The sequence below is a fragment of the Heterodontus francisci genome, chromosome 29 (genome assembly GCF_036365525.1).
Source record: "Heterodontus francisci isolate sHetFra1 chromosome 29, sHetFra1.hap1, whole genome shotgun sequence".
Lineage (NCBI taxonomy): Eukaryota > Metazoa > Chordata > Chondrichthyes > Heterodontiformes > Heterodontidae > Heterodontus > Heterodontus francisci.
Genome location: NC_090399.1, coordinates 4,950,463 through 4,968,277, shown reverse-complemented (window position 1 = coordinate 4,968,277; position 17,815 = coordinate 4,950,463). Strand labels below are relative to the sequence as shown.

The following is a 17,815-nucleotide window of genomic DNA, read 5'->3' as shown; positions in this document are numbered from 1 at the left end:
TTTAATTCTTTCATGGGATGTGGGTGTCACTGGCAAGTCCGGCATTTGTTGCCCATCCCTAATTGTCCTTGACAACTGATTGAAATTGCCGAGCAAGCCAGAGGGCAGTTAAGGGTCAACCATCTTTACAAGGATTGAGCCTGTGAGGTTTGATATTCTTTGCAAGACAGAAAAAATTGCATTTATATAGCGCCATTCACATTGCCAGGACGTCCCAAAGTGCCTTAAAGAACACTAAGTACTTTTGAAGTGTAGTCACTGTGGTGATGCAGAGAAATACATCAGTCACCTTGAACACAGAAATGGAACAAGTGACCAGAACATCTGTTTTGTCGGTGTTTATTGAGGGATAAATATCAGTAAGAACACAGGGGAGAATCCCCCTGTCCATGTTAGAATAGAGCCAAACAATCATTATCGTTCATCTAAGGAGAAAGTTTAATGTTTCTTTGGGAAAACACCACCTCTCACAATCTCTCACTCCCTCAGTACTGCAGGAGAGTGTCTGTCTAGATTATACTCACAAATCTCCAGAGTGGAACTCAATCCCACCATTTTCTGACTTAGAGGGAACAACATTACCACTGAGTCACAGCTGACCCCTGCCACTGGGACAGAGGAGGTTGACCACCTGTATCTGGAATGTTTGTTTACAGAGGAAGTCTGGAGAGATGATGCAGTCGATTTTCTGTCGAGGTTGGGTCCTCCCAGACAACTCCATAACACAGGTCTCTGTGCTCAATGGATCTTTCCCAGGGATGCTGGACCGAAAAATAAAAACATCAACTGATTCTGTGCTCTTGTAGCCACAGTATTTATATGGCTGTTCTCGTTCAGTTTCTGGTCAATGGTAAACCCCAGGATGTTGATAATAGGGAATTCACTGATCGTAATGCTGTTGAATGTCAAGGAGAGATGGTTAGATTTTCTGTTGGTGGGGAGGGTCATTGCCTGGCACTTGTGTGGTCTTTTTCTCTCTGTTTTTTTCTCTCTCTCTCTCTCCATTTCTTTCTTGCAATCTCTCTCTTTTTTAACTGCCCACCTCTCTTTCTATATCTCTCTATCCCTGACTTTTTGTCTCTATGTCTCTCTCTTTCATTCTCTTTCACTTTTTCTCCAACAATATGAGGAGTAATTTCTTTACACAGAGGGTGGTGAGAATGTGGAACTCGCTGTCACATGGAGATTTTTAAATTTTATTCATTCATGGGATGTGGCTGGTGAGCTGGCGAGGTCAGCATTTATTGCCCATCCCCAATTGCCCTTGAGAAGGTGGTGGTGAGCTGCCTTCTTGAACCGCTGCAGTCCATGTGGGGTCAGTACACCCACAGTGCTGTTAGGAAGGGAGTTCCAGCATTTTGACCCAGCACCAGTGAAAGAACGGCGATTTAGTTCCAAGTCAGAATGGTGTGTGGCTTGGAGGGTGACTTGCAGGTGGTGGTGTTCCCATGCATCTGCTGCCCTTGTCCTTCTTGGTAGTAGAGGTCATGGGTTTGGAAGGTGCTGTCGAAGGAGCCTTGGTGTGTTGCTGCAGTACATCTTGTAGATGGTACACACTGCTGCCACTGTGTGTCGATGGAGGAGGGACTGAATGTTTGTGGATGGGATGTCAATCAAGTGGCCTGCTTTGTCCTGGATGGTGTCGAGCTTCTTGAGGGCTGTTGGAGCCGCACTCTTCCAGGCAAATGGAGAGTGTTCCATCACACTCCTGACTTGTGCCTTGTAGATGATGGACAGGCTTTGGGGAGTCAGGAGGTGAGTTACCTGTTGCAGGATTCCTATCCTCTGGCCTGCTCTTGTAGCCACAGTATTTATATGGTGATTCTAGTTCAGTTTCTAGTCAATGGTAAATGCCAGGATGTTGATAGTGGGGGATTCAGCGATCGTCATGCCTTTGAATGTCAAGGCGAGATGGTTAGATACTCTCTTGTTTGAGATAGTCATTGCCTGGCACTTGTGTGGTGTGAATGTTACTTTCCACTTATCAGCCCAAGCCTAGATATTGTCCAGTTCTTGCTGTAGTTCTAGTTAGACTACTTCAGTATCTGAGGAGCCGTGAGTGGTGCTAAACATTGTTCAATCGTCAGTGAACATCCCCACTTCTGACCTTGAGATGGAGGGAAGGACATTGATGAAGCAGCTGAAGATGATTGGGCCTCGGACAATACCCTGAGGACCTCCTGCAGTGATGTCCTGGAGCTGAGATGATTGACCTCCAACAGCCACAACCATCTTCTTTTGCGCTAGGTATGACTCCAGCCAGTGAAGAGTTTTCCCCCTGATTCCCATTGACTCCAGATTTGCTAGGGCTTCTTGATGCCATACTCAATCAAATGTCACCTTTATGTCAAGAGCAGTCACTCTCACTTCACCTCTTGAGTTCAGCTGTGTTGTCCATGCTTGAACCAACGCTGTAATGAGGTCAGGAACTGAGAGGCCCTGGTGGAATCCAAACTGAGCATCACAGAGCAGGTAATTGATAAGCAAGTGTTGTTTGATAGCACTGTCAATGACACCTTCCATCAAGTTACTGATGATCGAGAGTAGACTGATGGTACTTGGCCGTGTTGGATTTGTCCTGCTTTTTGCATACAGGACATGCCTGGGCAATTTTCCACATTGTGGGGCAGATGCCAGTGTTGTAGCAGTACTGGAACAGCTTGGCTAGGGGCGTGACACTTTCTGGAGCACAGGTCTTCAGTACCATTGCTGGAATGCTGTCAGGACCTGTAGCCTTTGCAGTATTCACTGCCTTCAGTCGTTTCTTGATATCACGTGGATTGAATTGGCTGAAGACTGGCATCTGTGGGACCTCAGGAGGAGGCCGAAATGGATCATCCACTCGGCACCTCTGGCTGAAGATTGTTGCAAATGCTTCAGCCTTATTATTTGCACTGATGTGCTGTGCTTCACGATGTGAATGGGATATTTGTGGAGCCACCTCCTCCTGTTAGCGCTTAGGTCTGATCCTTTGGTTGTGGGATCGCTTAGTTCTGTCCACAACATGCTGCCTACGCAGTTTGGCACGCAAGTAGTCCTGGGTTGTAGCTTCACCAGGTTGACACCTCATTTTGAGGTATGCCTGGTGCTGCTCCTGGCATGCCCTCCTGCACTTTTCATTGAACCAGACCTGATCCCTTGGCTTGATGTAATGGTAGAGTGGGCGATATGTCGGGTCATGAGGTTACGGATTGTGGTTGAGTAGAATTCTGTTGCTGCGGATGACCCACAGTACCTCATGGATGCCCAGTTTTGAGTTGCCAGATCAGTTCAAAATCTATCTCATATAGGACGATGGTAGTGCCACACAACACGGCGGAGGGTATCCTCAATGTGAGGACAGGACTTCGTCTCGACAAGGACTATGCAGTGGTCACTCCCACCAATACTGTCATGGACAGATGCACCTGCAGCAGTCAGGTTGGTGAGGACAAGGTTGAGTATATTTTTCCCTCTTGTTGGTTCCCTCACCACCTGCCGCAGACCCAGTCGAGCAGCTACGTCCTTTAGGACTCGGCCAGTAGTGGTGCTACTGAGCCACTCTTGGTGATGGATATTGAAGTCCCCCACCTAGAGTGCATTCTGAGCCCTTGCCACCCTCAGTGCTGTTCAACATGGAGGAGTACTGATTCATCAGGTGAGGGGGAGGGCAGTAGGTGGTAATTAGCAGGAAGTTTCCTTGCCCATATTTGACCTGATGCCATGAGACTTCATGGGGACCGGAGTGGACGTTGTCCCAAGACAACTCCCTCCTGACTGTATACCACTGTGCTGCCACCTCTGCTGGGTCTGTCCTGCTGGTGGGACAGTACATACCCGGGGATTGTGATGGCATTGTCTGGGACAAGGTCTGTAAGATATGATACTGTGAATATGATTATGTCAGACTGTTGCTTGACTAGTCTGTGGGACAGCTCTCCCAACTTTGGCACAAGCCCCCAGATGTTAGTAAGGTGGATTTTGCAGGGTCGACTGGGCTGGGTTTGCCGTTGTCGTTCTGGTGCCTTGGTCGATGTCAGGTGATCCGTACAATTTCATTCCTTCTTGATTTTGCACTGGTTTCATACAACTGAGTGGCTTGTTCGGCAATTTCAGAGGGCATTTAAGAGTCAATTACATTACTGTAGGTCTGGTGTCACATGTAGGCCAGACCAGGTAAGGACAGCAGATTTCCTTCCCTAAAAGACATTTGTGAACCTGATGGGTTTTTACAACAATCGACAGTGGTTGAGTGGTTGAGGTAGAGAGCAGTGATGCATTGACAGAGAAGCTGGAATTCCAAGATGACTTTATACCGCACAGAATGTACTTGGAACGTGTTTTTTATATGTTTCAGCAAATTAATTTTATTTTTCGGAATTTTCGGAATTTAAAATAATAAAAAAAAATTTTACTTTCAAAATAAAAAAATAATTTTAAAAAATTGAAAAATCATAAATAGAAATCTATCATGAGATACTTAAATAAAAGCAAAATACTGCGGATGCTGGAAATCTGAAACAAAAACAAGAAATGCTGGATTCACTCAGCAGGTCTGGCAGCATCTGTGGAAAGAGAAGCAGAGTTAACGTTTCGGGTCAGTGACCCTTCTTCGGAACTGACAAATATTAGAAAAGTCACAGATTATAAACAAGTGAGGTGGGGGTTGGGCAAGAGATAACAAAGGAGAAGGTGCAGATTGGACCAGGCCACATAGCTGACCAAAAGATACTGACCAGAGATGCTTAAACTCTGTCTCAGGGATTTGGGTGTCTGTGGATTCACATCTCAGGCAGTGCTGCCCTCCCAGACCCTGATAAAGAGGAAGTCGAAGAGGAAGTGTGGGGGTAGGACTGTGGGACAAACCAATGAAAAATGGGAGGGGGTGAAACAATATCCTATTAGATTTGATCTTGAAGCACCTCCCCCCACAGGAAGGACACTCGTACCAATCCAGCAGGGAGAATACACAGGTTCTGATGTTTTGAGATGCAAATTTGATTGACTGAGAGATAAAGAGACATTTTCATAAGGCCTGAAAAATAGAGAATAAAATAGAAAGGAGAGGATTGATCAATATTGATGTGAATAAAATTACTTATATTGTAAAGATATTGTACATGAATCTATTGTTCAAAATATTCAATAACATTCATAATATGCAATTTTGGGGTCTATAATATATGCATCCTTCCTGGCTGTTAAACAATGCCTGTGTGGGGCACATGGAACTGAAGGCAAATTATTGACCTGGTTCGGAAATTGGCTGAGTGGCAGAAGACGGAGAGTAGGGATAATAGACAGGTATTTTAATTGTTAGGATGTGGCTAGTTGTGTCCCTCAAGCATCTGTGTTGGGACCTCAACTATTCACTGTCATTATGGCCAATTATTTGCAAGGGTAATTGCAACCCATCAGGTGAGTAAGTTGTGTTTGAATCAGAGTTGATCACAGGATATAGCACATTAGTTATACAGCAGTAGCATGTGACTGTGACTGTGGCAAGTCGCTGGTACTGGGCTCTGCTGGACAGACAGGCTGGTGCGAACTGTTATGACCGAGATGGGGGGATTACACTGTTAATTCAGTCCCACTTTTCCACAGGTCACTGCATGTCAACAAATTTTCCCACTTACAAAGCAGCCAATTAGATACTTTATTTGTCCCCAGAATAAAGCACATCAACCAGGCTTTTTTTATAAACATCAAAGTTATCCGTTTTATATAAAACCAAGTCTGAACCAATAAGGAAGTAAATATATAAACAAATTGAAGTATTAAAACCCCGTATTTTTTATATCCTAGCCTTCACGCAATAACTGAGAAAAGGGGGGTTTTTGTTCACCGCTGTTACAAAAATAGAAGGAATTTTAAAAAACTGAAGAGATGAAAGTCGTTTGTTTTGTAACAGGTCAAATAGTTGGCTGCCACGAGGAATCTTTCCAGGCGAGATTGACAAACGGGGTAAGTGGGGAAGAGAGAGACAGGATAGGGAGAGGAGGGAGACTGCAAGAGGGAGGGAGTGGGGGAGCAAGCGGCCACAGGGCGATAGGACGAGGCCATGGATTCTGTTGAAATGCACAGACAATCCTGCACATGCAGTTATCCTGGAGCTCAGTTCTAAACACAAAGCTCACTGAAGTGATCCGGGATCATGTTGTTGATTTGGCTCTTATTACAACACAGAAGCAGCTCTCTGCCGCTGTTCCTGCTGAACACGAGCTCCCAGGATTTATCTATTCCAATTTCCAGAATTTTAGGAATCTGTCTTAAAAACGCTCACTGGTTTAAAATTTGGGTTTGTGTCCTGAAATAATCATCAATGAAATTCATGCCATTTTGGTTTCATTTGTTTTTGTGATAGAATGAGCAGCGCCATCTTTGCTCCTGGCAGCCGCCAAAACATCGCAGACAGTGACTGCATTTGTGCATGTGCAAGTACATGCAACATCCACCTAGTGGTTGCATTGTCAGTAAACACTGCCCTTGGCAGCAGAGGTGTTTCACTGATTCATCTCAAACATGGCTATGTAGTGCCACCTTCTGCCTGTGGAGCAACAATACAGGAAGGAAGGTCACCTGGTTCCTGCAGTTTGTTTATTTTGAGACACAGCACTGAAACAGGCCCTTTGGCCCACTGACTCTGTGCTGACCAACAACCCATTTTATACTAATGCTACATTAACCCCATATTCCCTACCACATCCCCATCATTCTTCTACCACCTACCTACACTATGGGCAATTTACCTATCAACCTGCAAGTCTTTTGTTGTGGGAGGAAACCAGGGCACCCAGCAGAAACCCACACAGTCACAGGGAAAACTTGCAAACTCCGCACAGGCAGTACCCAGAACTGAGTCCGGGTTGCTGGAGCTGTGAGGTTGCGTTGCTAACCACTGTGCCACCATTCTACCCTACCAGTTCCTCTCTATAATTCAGCTAATATTTGTTGCTTCACTCCCCCTCCTTCTTTCCCCCAGCCCTTCACTAGGTCCTTGATGATCTTTCAGTTCCCAGTTCCAATACAGGGTTTAGACTCGGAACGCTGACCTCTTTTCTCTTGGTGGGTGAGATGACCTTGTCCACTCTCTGTTCTAAACACTGGAATGTTCTGTTCATTTCTCTGAGATGCAGAGGGATCTGGCTGTCCTAGTGCATGAATCGCAAAAGCTTAATATGCAGGTAGAGCATGTAATTAGGAAATCTAATAGAATGGTATCATTTACCTTGAGGGGGATTGAATACAGAAGTCGGGAGCTTATGCTTCAGCTATACAGGGCATTGGCGAGACCACATCTGGAGTACTGTGTACAGTATTGGTCTCCTTATTTAAGGAAGTAAATGCATTGGAGGCAGTACAGAGAAGGTTTACTAGACAGCACCTCATTTACCGATTAGGCACGCTACAGCCTGCCAGACTGAACATTGAGTTCAATAATTTCAGAGCATGGTGGGGCCCCACTTTTTATTTTTAGTTTTTTCTTTTTTCCTTTTTCTTTGTTTATTTTATTTTATTTTGATTAATTTGCTTCTACTGTGCCTACCCACTGTTTTCTTTTTCATGTTTGTGCTTGGGGCCAGGGCTGTTCATTTTTCTGTAATTAACACCCTCTTTGTACGAATGCTTTGTCTTTCAGCACACCATTAGCATACCATTTGACTTTACTCTGTGACCTTCCAGTCAGTTATTCTCTGTGACCTCGTCCTATCAACACCTTCTCTTTCGTTAACTCTTGCCCCACCCCTACTTTACTTGCTTAAAACCTTTTACATTTCTCTTAGTGTGGAGGGGCAGATGGGATGGGAAAATATTTAATTGGGGGAGGGGGAATTACAATGCTATTAGGCAGGAACTGGGGAGCATAAATTGGGAACAGATGTTCTCAGGGAAATGCACGACAGAAATGTGGAGGTTGTTTAGGGAGCACTTGCTGCAACTGTTGGATAGGTTTGTCCCGATGAGGCAAGGAAGGGATGGTAGGGTGAAGGAACCTTGGATGACAAGAGATGTGGAACAGCTAGTCAAGAGGAAGAAGGAAGCAGTACGAAAGGTTGAGGAAGCAAGGATCAGACAGGGCTCTAGAGGGTTACTAGGTAGCCAGGAAGGAACTGAAGAATGGACTTAGGAGAGCTAGAAGGGGACATGAAAAAGTCTTGGCCGGTAGGATTAAGGAAAATCCCAAGGCGTTCTACACTTATGTGAGGAACAAGAGGATGGCCAAAGTGAGGGTAGGGCCGATCAGGGATAGTGGAGGGAACTTGTGCCTGGAGTCGGAGGAGGTAGGGGAGGTCCTAAATGAATACTTTGCTTCAGTATTCACTAGTGAGAGGGACCTGGTCGTTTGTGAGGACAGCGTGGAACAGGCTGATATGCTCGAACAGGTTGAGGTTAAGAGGGAGGATGTGCTGGAAATTTTGAATGATATGAGGACAGATATGTCCCCGGGGCCAGACGGGATATACCCAAGGATATTACGGGAAGCGAGGGAAGAGATTGCTGTGCCTTTGGCGATGATCTTTGCATCCTCACTATCCACTGGAGTAGTACTGGATGATTGGAGGGTGGCAAATGTTCTTCCCTTGTTCAAGAAAGGGAATAGGGATAACCCTGGGAATTATAGACCAGTCAGTCTTACGTCGGTAGTGGGCAAATTATTGGAGAGGATTCTGAGAGACAGGATTTATGATTATTTGGAAAAGCATGGTTTGATTAGAGACAATCAGCATGGCTTTGTGAGAGGCAAGTCATGCCTCACAAGCCTTATTGAATTCTTTGAAGATGTGACAAAACACATTGATGAAGGAAGAGCAGTGGATGTGGTGTATATGCATTTTAGCAAGGCGTTTGATAAGGTTCCCCATGGTAGGCTCATTCAGAAAGTGAGGAGCCATGGGATACAGGGAAAGTTGGCTGTCTGGATACAAAATTGGCTGGCCCACAGAAGACAAAGGGTGATAGTCGCTGGAAAGTATTCAGCATGGAGCTTGGTGACCAGTGGTGTTCCACAGGGATCTGTTCTGGGACCTCTGCTCTTTGTGATTTTTATAAATGACTTGGATGAGGAAATGGAAGGCTGGGCTAGCAAGTTTGCCGATGACACGAAGGTTGCTGGAGTTGTGGATAGTGTGGAGGGCTGTTGTAGGTTGCAACGGGACATTGACAGGATGCAGAGCTGGGCTGAGAAGTGGCAGATGGAGTTCAACCTGGAAAAGTGTGAAGTGATTCATTTTGGAAGGTCGAATTTGAATGTGGAATACAGGCTTAAAGACAGGATTCTTGGTAGTGTGGAGGAACAGAGGGATCTTGGGGTCCATGCCCATAGATCGCTCAAAGTTGCCACCCAAGTTGATAGGGTTGTTAAGAAGGCGTATGGTGTGTTGGCTTTCATTAACAGGGGGATTGAGTTTAAGAGCCGCGAGGTTATGCTGCAGCTCGAAAAGGCCCTGGTTCGACAACGCTTGGAATATTGTGTTCAGTTCTGGTCACCTCATTATAGGAAGGATGTGGAAGCTTTAGAGAGGGTGCAGAGGAGATTTACCAGGATGCTGCCTGGACTGGAGGGCATGTCTTACGAAGAAAGATTGAGGGAGCTAGGGTTTTTCTCATTGGAGCGAAGAAGGATGAGAGGTGACTTGATAGAGGGGTGCAAGATGATGAGAGGCATAGATAGAGTGGATAGCCAGAGACTTTTTCCCAGGGTGGAAAGGGCTGTCACCAGGGGGCATAATTTTAAGGTGATTGGAGGAAGGTTTCGGGGAGATGTCAGAGGTAGGTTCTTTACACAGAGAGTGGTGGGTGCATGGAATGCGCTGCCAGTGGTGGTAATAGAAGCAGATACATTAGGGGCATTTAAGCGACTCATGGATAGGTACATGGATGATAGTAGAATGAAGGATAGGTAGTTAATTTGATCTTCGTGTAGGTTAAAGGTTCGGCACAACATCGTGGGCCGAAGGGCCTGTACTGTGCTGTACTGTGCTATGTTCTATGTTCGATATTTGCCAGTTCTGATGAAGGGTCGTTGACCTGAAACATTAACTCTGCTTCTCTCTCTCCAGATGCTGCCAGACCTACTGAGTATTTCCAGCATTTCTTGTTTTTATTTCAGATTTCTAGCATCTGCAGTATTTTGCTTTTCTAAAAAAAATAAAGGACGCCGGCTCAGGTCAGGTTCGATCTGGCTGTGGACGGGTCGGTCCCTAAGTTTATACCCGAGCCAGGCTTTATGCTGTCACCCATTCCCTCTCTGCCTTTATGCTCCTAACCTGTGGTGTGACCACCTCCCTGAACGTGCTCTCCACGTTGTACTCCGCCTTGCAGATGCACAACAGTGACTCCAGCCGCTGCTCGAGTTCCAAAACCCAGAGCTCAAGCTGTTGCAGCCGGTGACACTTCCTGGACATGTGTTCCTCTAGGACACGTGGTATGTCCATGACTTCCCACAGACCGCAGGACGTATATTCCACTTGGCACTTGGTTTTGAGATACAGCGTTCACCAGTCTGAGAGATAAACACACATTTTAATAAAATATGGTAAAAGAGAGATTACTCGTCATTCATCTCATTTTCTCTCTACAGGATCGTGTTATGTGTAAAATGAGTGCTGCATTATGTAAGGCCGCCACCTGCAATTTCGAGTACTGCGGATGTAGTAAGTTTCTGGGATGAGTTGAGACGCTGAATGAACGCAAGTCTTTCATTGTTACAAAGTGCACCGCTGCCACCTGCTGGCAGAATATCAGTGCTGCATGAAAATGGCCCGAAAAGTGGCAACTGTCTTTGAAGGTTCGCAGGCGCGATGTTCCGAACTGCCTCATTCTGTGTTGGATCAACTATGATGAGGTGTGGTCCCAGAGGACTGGAGAATAGCCAATGAACTTTGTTTAAGAAGGGTAGCAAGGATAATCCAAGAAATTATAGGCCGATGAGCCTTACGTCAGTGGTAGGGAAACTATTAGAGAGGATTGTTCGGGACAGGATTTACTCCCATTTGGAAACAAACGAACTTATTAGCGAGAGACTGCATGGTTTTGTGAAGGGGAGGTCGTGTCTTGCTAATTTGATTGAGTTTTTTGAGGAGGTGACGAAGATGATTGATGAAGGAAGGGCAGTGGATGTTATCTATATGGACTTTAATAAAGCATGGCAGACTGGTTCAAAAGGTGAAGTCACACGGGATCAGAGGTGAGCTGGCAAGATGGATACAGAACTGGCTCAGTCATAGAAGACAAAGGGTATCAGTGGATGGGTGTTTTTCTGAATGGAGGGCTGTGACTAGTGGTGTTCCGCAGGGATCAGTGATGGGACCTTTGCTGTTTGTAGTATATATAAATGATTTGGAGGAAAATGTAGCTGGTCTGGTCAGTAAGCTTGCGGATGACACAAAGGTTGGTGGAGTTGTGGATAATGATGAGGATTGTCAGAGGATACAGCAGGATATAGATCGGTTGGAGACTTGGGCGGAGAAATGGCAGATGGAGTTTAATCCGGACAAATGTGAGGTAATGCATTTTGGAAGGTCTAATGCAGGTGGGAAGTATACAGTAAATGGCAGAACCCTTAGGAGTATTGACAGGCAGAGAGATCTGGGCGTACAGGTCCACAGGTCACTGAAAGTGGCAACGCAGGTGGATAAGGTAGTCAAAAAGGCATACGGCATGCTTGCCTTCATCGGTCGAGGCATAGAGTATAAAAATTGGCAAGTCATGTTGCAGCTGTACAGAACCTTAGTTAGGCCACACTCAGAATATTGCGTGCAATTCTGGTCGCCACACTACCAGAAGGACGTGGAGGCTTTGGAGAGGGTACAGAGGAGGTTTACCAGGATGTTGCCTGGTCTGGAGGGCATTAGCTATGAGGAGAGGTTGGAAAAACTAATATGACAGAGGTTTACAAAGTTATGAGTGGCATGGGCAGAGTGGATAGTCAGAAGCTTTTTCCCAGGGTGGAAGAGTCAGTTACTAGGGAACATAGGTTTAAGGTGCGAGGGGCAAAGTTTAGAGGGGATGTGCGAGGCAAGTTTTTTACACAGAGGGTGGTGAGTGCCTGGAACTTGCTGCCAGGAGAGGTGGTGGAAGCAGATACGATAGCGACGTTTAAGAGACATCTTGACAAATATATGAATAGGAAGGGAATAGAGGGATTATGAGCCCCGGAAGTGCAGAAGGTGTTAGTTTAGGCAGGCATCAAGATCGGCGCAGGCTTGGAGGGCCGAATGGCCTGTTCCTGTGCTGTACTGTTCTTTGTTAGTTCTATGATCCTTCTGTATTCTTATATGTGGATCTGATTAAACCCACCTTCTGAAAGTTGATTCCATTTAATCCCATTTTGATTATACGTTGCTTGACTATCATGGGGAATGATTAGCAAGACAATGCACATTAAGATCCAAATTATGTGGGAAATATATACACATCAGGATTCGCCATTAATGTGCAAGATTTGATATATTCTGCAGTATTTAAATAGCTTTGAATTGAGCTACATAAACCAATATTATCAACATCAAGACATTATTGTTCTAACAGAATGATTTAAGTACAGTAATGGTGGAGAACAAGTGATTGGTGAACTGAGGAACTGAACAGGATCGCTGTCAGTCTTGGTATCAAGACTCGGCCTTGGGAAAGTCAACTTTAATCTGCTGAACTCCTGGTTTGTCCGTTATTCTGGAGAATATTGCAATGGGATTCGTTCTGCTCAGCTCTATCCACTGACCTCGTCAGACTCGGCAGCTGATCACAGGGACAACTAACCCAATAAAAATGATTGTGAACCCCCTGTTTTCCATCTACATTGTCCTTACATAGTTCTGACTCTTCGTTTACCCAATTCACTCCTGACTCCTCTATTTGTCCCTATTACAAAAGGATGGGGATATGAGTAAAGAAGTCTCAATGCAATTATCTAGGAGATTGATGAGAACTCACCTGGAGAAGTGTGTACAGTTGTGGTCTCCTTACCTGAGGAACAATAAAATTACCTTGGCGGGAGTGCAACGAAGTTTCACTGGACTAATTTCTGGGGTGATTGTCCGATGAGGAGAGATTGAGTAGACCGAGCCAGTATTTCCTACAGCTTAGAAGATAGAGAGATGATCTCATTGAAATATATAACCATCTTATGGGGCTTGACATGGAAGATGCTGGGAGGATGATTCCCCTGAGGCGGGAGTCTAGAACTAGGGACCTGAGCGAGTCTGGCCGAGAAACCTCGAAAATTAAACCGGAATGGGAAAGAGAAGGAAATTAAACTGTGAGGAAGATCAGGAGGAACTGAAACTGTTTTGTGAAATTGACAAGAAATTGATCTGTATGACGTGTCTTCCTGGGGGAGATGAACAGTCACGAGTCGCGCAGCCTCCTGCTGATCAATGATGTTGTTGAGATCTACAATGTACAATGAACAAGAGACTCACTTGATCTAGTGTTTCATTCGCATGTTTTAAGAAACACTTTCATTCTGTGATTTTTTTTTGCCAATCCCAGGATCAGCTGAAATTTTCCTTGGATTTTCTCGGAAAGAAGAAATCAGCTGTTCTGGAAACTGAAATCGAATAGAAGCGGCAGATTTCTGAATCGAGGGGAAGGTCTCCCTGTGCTGATTATCATGAATGATATCAAGTGGATAATGCAGGTGAGAATCAGGCAGAATTTAGAAGGTCAGAGGGGAAGTGAAAAAGGAACTGAGAGGCAAAGAGAGAGTATAAGAGACTGACAGCTAACATAAAAGGGAATCCCAATGTCTTCTATCGGCATATAAACAGTAAAAGAAGGAGCGGGGCCGATTAGGGACTAAAAGAGGATCTACACATGGAGACAGAGGGCATGACTAAGGGACTATACGGGCACTTTGTATCTGTCTTTACCAAGGAGGAGATGCTTCCGAGGTTATAGTGAAAGAGGAGGTAGTTGAGATGATGCATGGGCTCAAAATCAATCAAGCAGAGATATTAGAAAGGCTGGATGTATACTCGGTTGATAAGTCACCAGGACCAGATGCGATGTTGAGAGAAGTAAGGGTGTAAATTGCGGAGGCACTGGTCATAATCTTCCAATCCTCCTTAGATACAGGGAAAAGGGCCAGAGGACTGGAGAATTGTAAATATTTGCACCCTTGTTCAAAGGAAGGGTCTAAGGATAAACACAATAAGTACAGGACAGTCAGCTGAATTTCGATGGTGGGAAAGCTTTTAGAGATATTCGGGACAACATTGACACTCACTTGGACAAGTGTGGATCAATTAAGAAAAGCCAGCATGGATTTGTTAAAGATAAATCATGTTTAACTAACTTGATTGAGCTTTTTGATGAGGGAGCAGAGAGGGCTAATGAGGGTAATGTGGCTGATATGATATATATGGATTTCAAAAAGGTATTTGATAAAGTGCCACATAATAGGCTTTTCAGCGAAGTTGAAGCCTACAGAATAAAAGGGTCATTGCAGCATAGATAAGAAATTGGCTGAGTGACAGGAAATAGAGAGTAGTGGTGGAGGGAGGTAGGTAGTGGGATTCCCCAGGAGTCAGTCCTCCTTTTCCTGCTGTATATTAATGGCCTACATTAGGGTGTTTAGGGAACAATGTCAAAATTTGCAGATAACACAAAGCTTGGAAGTGTTGTGAACTGTGAAGAGGATATTGACAGACTTCAAGAGGACATGGACAGGCTGGTGAAATGGGCGGACTCGTAGCAAATGAGATTTAATGCAGAGAAGTGTCAAGAGATACATCTTGGTAGAGAGAATGACAAGAGGCAATATAAAATAAAGAGTACAGTTCCAAAGAGAAGGCAGGAGCAGAGAGACCTGGAGGTATATGTACCTAAATCTTTGATGACAGGGGAGGTAGAGACAGCTTTTTAAAAAAAGAAAGTATACTGGATCCAGGGTTTTATACATAAAGACATCGAGTACAAAAGGAAGGAAGTTATGATGAACTATTATACAATTCTGGTTTGACCTCAGATGGAGTATTTTGTCCAAAATTGGGCACAACACTTTAGCAAGGAAGTGAAGAGAGGGTGCAGAAATGATTTATGACAATTGCCCCAGGTATGAGTGACTTCAGTTACTTGGGTAGGTGGGTGAAGCTGGGGTTGTTCTCCTTCGAGAAGAGAAGGTTGAGAGAAGTTTTTTCATAAGTGTTCAAAATCATGGGGGGTCTGGGCAGAGTAGATAAAGAGAACCTGTTTCCATTGGTGGAAATGTCGAGGAGCAGAGGATGTTGATTTCAGGTGAATGGCAAAAAAAACAACAACGGCGACATGAGGAAAAAGGTTTTTTTATGCAGCGAGTGGTTAGAATCTGGAATGCAGTACCTCAGTAACTGGTGCAGGCAGATACAATTGTGGCTTTCAAAAGGGAATTGGATAAACAGCTGAAAAGGAAAATGAATTGCAGGGCTGCGGGGAAAGAGCAGAGCAGGGAGATTAGCTGAGATACTCTTGCAGTGAGCTGGCACGGACACGACGAGCCGAATGGCCTCCTTCTATGCTGTAACCATTCTCGGTTTCACATTCCATTTAGAAGGAACAGTCGAGCAGTTTTCAGACACACAACATATCCCAGTTCACTAAAATGTACCAGATTCTCACTGAGAAAAAGCAGCGTTTACTCAGCGATCTGAGTAAACAAGAGGAGATTCTAGAAACAATGGGGGAAAAAAACCTTCGAAAAATTAAAGGTAATGTAGATTGTATTGTTCAAATGTTCTCGGACTTAGAGATACAAACGGATCAACAAGATTGGCTGATATTATTCAAGGCGAGGGGATTGTCTCCTGTGATTAATTCATTATAAAGGACAGGTATAAAAGGAGAAATAATATTTTAATGTGAGATTCCACTTTTAGTTCCCATTATGTTGGCCAAGAACACAGTATTCACTTTTACATCACAGTGAAATCTATGTATTCATGTTTATGAATGTACCTCTAGGTTTTAGTGTTTTGGGAAAGTTTGTGTGATGGGTGTACATGTTTGGATTTGCCTGATTGTGTTTACTTGTGTATGATTACGTTTCCAGCAGCCGCAACGCCTGGATGTTAAAATTCTGACCCTCGTGTTCAAATCCCTCCTTGGCCTCATCACTCCCTATCTCTGTAACCTCCCCCAGCCCTACAACCCTCCTAGATCTCTGCCACCTTTCAATTCAGTCCTCCTTTGCGACCCCGATTTCCTCCGCCCCACCATTGGCTGCCCTGCCCTCAGCGTCCCGCTCCCAAGATCTGGAATTACTTCCTTAAACTGCACCCCACCCCCCACCGCGACCCCCTCACTCTCGCTTTCTTTCAGAGGCTCCTTAAATATCTAAAATAAAAACAAAATACTGCGTTTGCTGGAAATCTGAAAAAAAAAACAGATAGTGCTGGAAAAACTCAGCAGGTCTGGCAGCATCTGTGAAGAGAGAAGCAAAGTTAACGTTTCAGGTCAGTGACCCTTCTTCAGAACTCGGAGTTTTCCCAGCACATTCTGCTTTAATTCCTTAAATATCTACCTCGTGGACCAAGCTTTTGATCCTTATGTCCCTCACCGTCACATATTGATGATTGTTTTATGATTATTTTGGTGGGCAGCCTCCAGGACTGTCTTTAAGTCCAGGGCCGCAGGTTAAGCCACTGAAGAACCGTCTGACAACTAAACTTGGGGATAAGTTGAAGATCTTTCCTGTGTGTTATGGGCAGGAATGCCCTGAACAGGGGAATAACAACACGAAGAGCGCAATGTAATGTTACACTGTGGGTGTCAATCAGTGTGTGTAATGTTTGAATGGAGGTGGTGGATCAGTGGGGTTCAGATTCACAGAATGTGGTGATAAACCTGAGTCAGCTGAATATGGGACATTGGAACTTTCCAAAGCCCAGGATCCCCTCCCCCATTCACACTTCCCACCACGTGATGCAGAGCTCAGTACATCCCCTCCCCCATTCACACTTCCCACCACGTGATGCAGAGCTCAGTACAGCCCCTCCCATTTTCTAATGAGGCCAAGGAGGGATTTGAACATTTTCTATTATTGAGGCTCAGAGTTGTCTCTGGGACAGGAGAGGTGATCATCATTCCGGGGAATCGAAGCAGCGTGTGCTCCAGTCCAGGACATCACAGGATCCAAAACTGCTGAACAATTCTTCAATCTCCCAGCCGGGTGTCCACACAGAGAAAGAGGAGACAGTTAAACAATCTGATCAGTGTTGTCAGCTTCTGGAACTCAGTAACAGTCTCACTCAGAGACACAGTGTCTCTCAGCCCCACCGTACCAGATACACCCACACACTCACAACATGGAACTGTACCTGCATTGTAATGTCAGATCCCGGAGAATATTCAACTCCTGGGCATCACAGAAATAATTACAGTCTGAGTGTCAAGATCAGGGCACCGAATTCCCGGGAGTTTGCAGGTATTCCCGGGATTCTGGAGACAGTGTGTGTCGATTAGTTCGGTGACAAAAGCAGAACCGGCTCGCAATGGGCAAAACAATGAGTTTCAATCCGTTTCACATTATTCAGCAAATGCTGCATTTATTTCACCGGTTACCGTGAGGTTCTGCACATCCTCAGAACCTCGCACTTCGTACTGGATGATAAAAGAGTCAATAACCTTCTCCACACCCCAGGAGAGGTGGAAGAAGTTCGCTGTGATGTTTGAGACTGAAAGATTCTCCAGTTTAATCATTTTACTTGGCTTTACTTTGACTTGATCTGTGGAAGCTAAACAGGGAACATTGATATGAACTTTTACCGAGCAACAACAGCTGAGAGGCATTTGATGATGTCCCATTCAGTCACCAAGGGTTATCTTGTGATATTGGGATCACAACCTAAAGGAAGAATCA

The 17,815-nt window shown here is 44.9% G+C and overlaps 1 protein-coding gene across 1 annotated transcript in view; it reads left to right on the top strand.

Annotated features, from left to right (window-relative positions):
- LOC137345658 (zinc-binding protein A33-like) overlaps positions 1-17,815 on the top strand; it is a 366,777-nt gene that overhangs the window by 245,696 nt on the left and 103,266 nt on the right. The window contains 1 exon segment of the mRNA XM_068008903.1: positions 15,512-15,745. Coding sequence (XP_067865004.1) covers positions 15,512-15,745 — 234 coding nt within the window.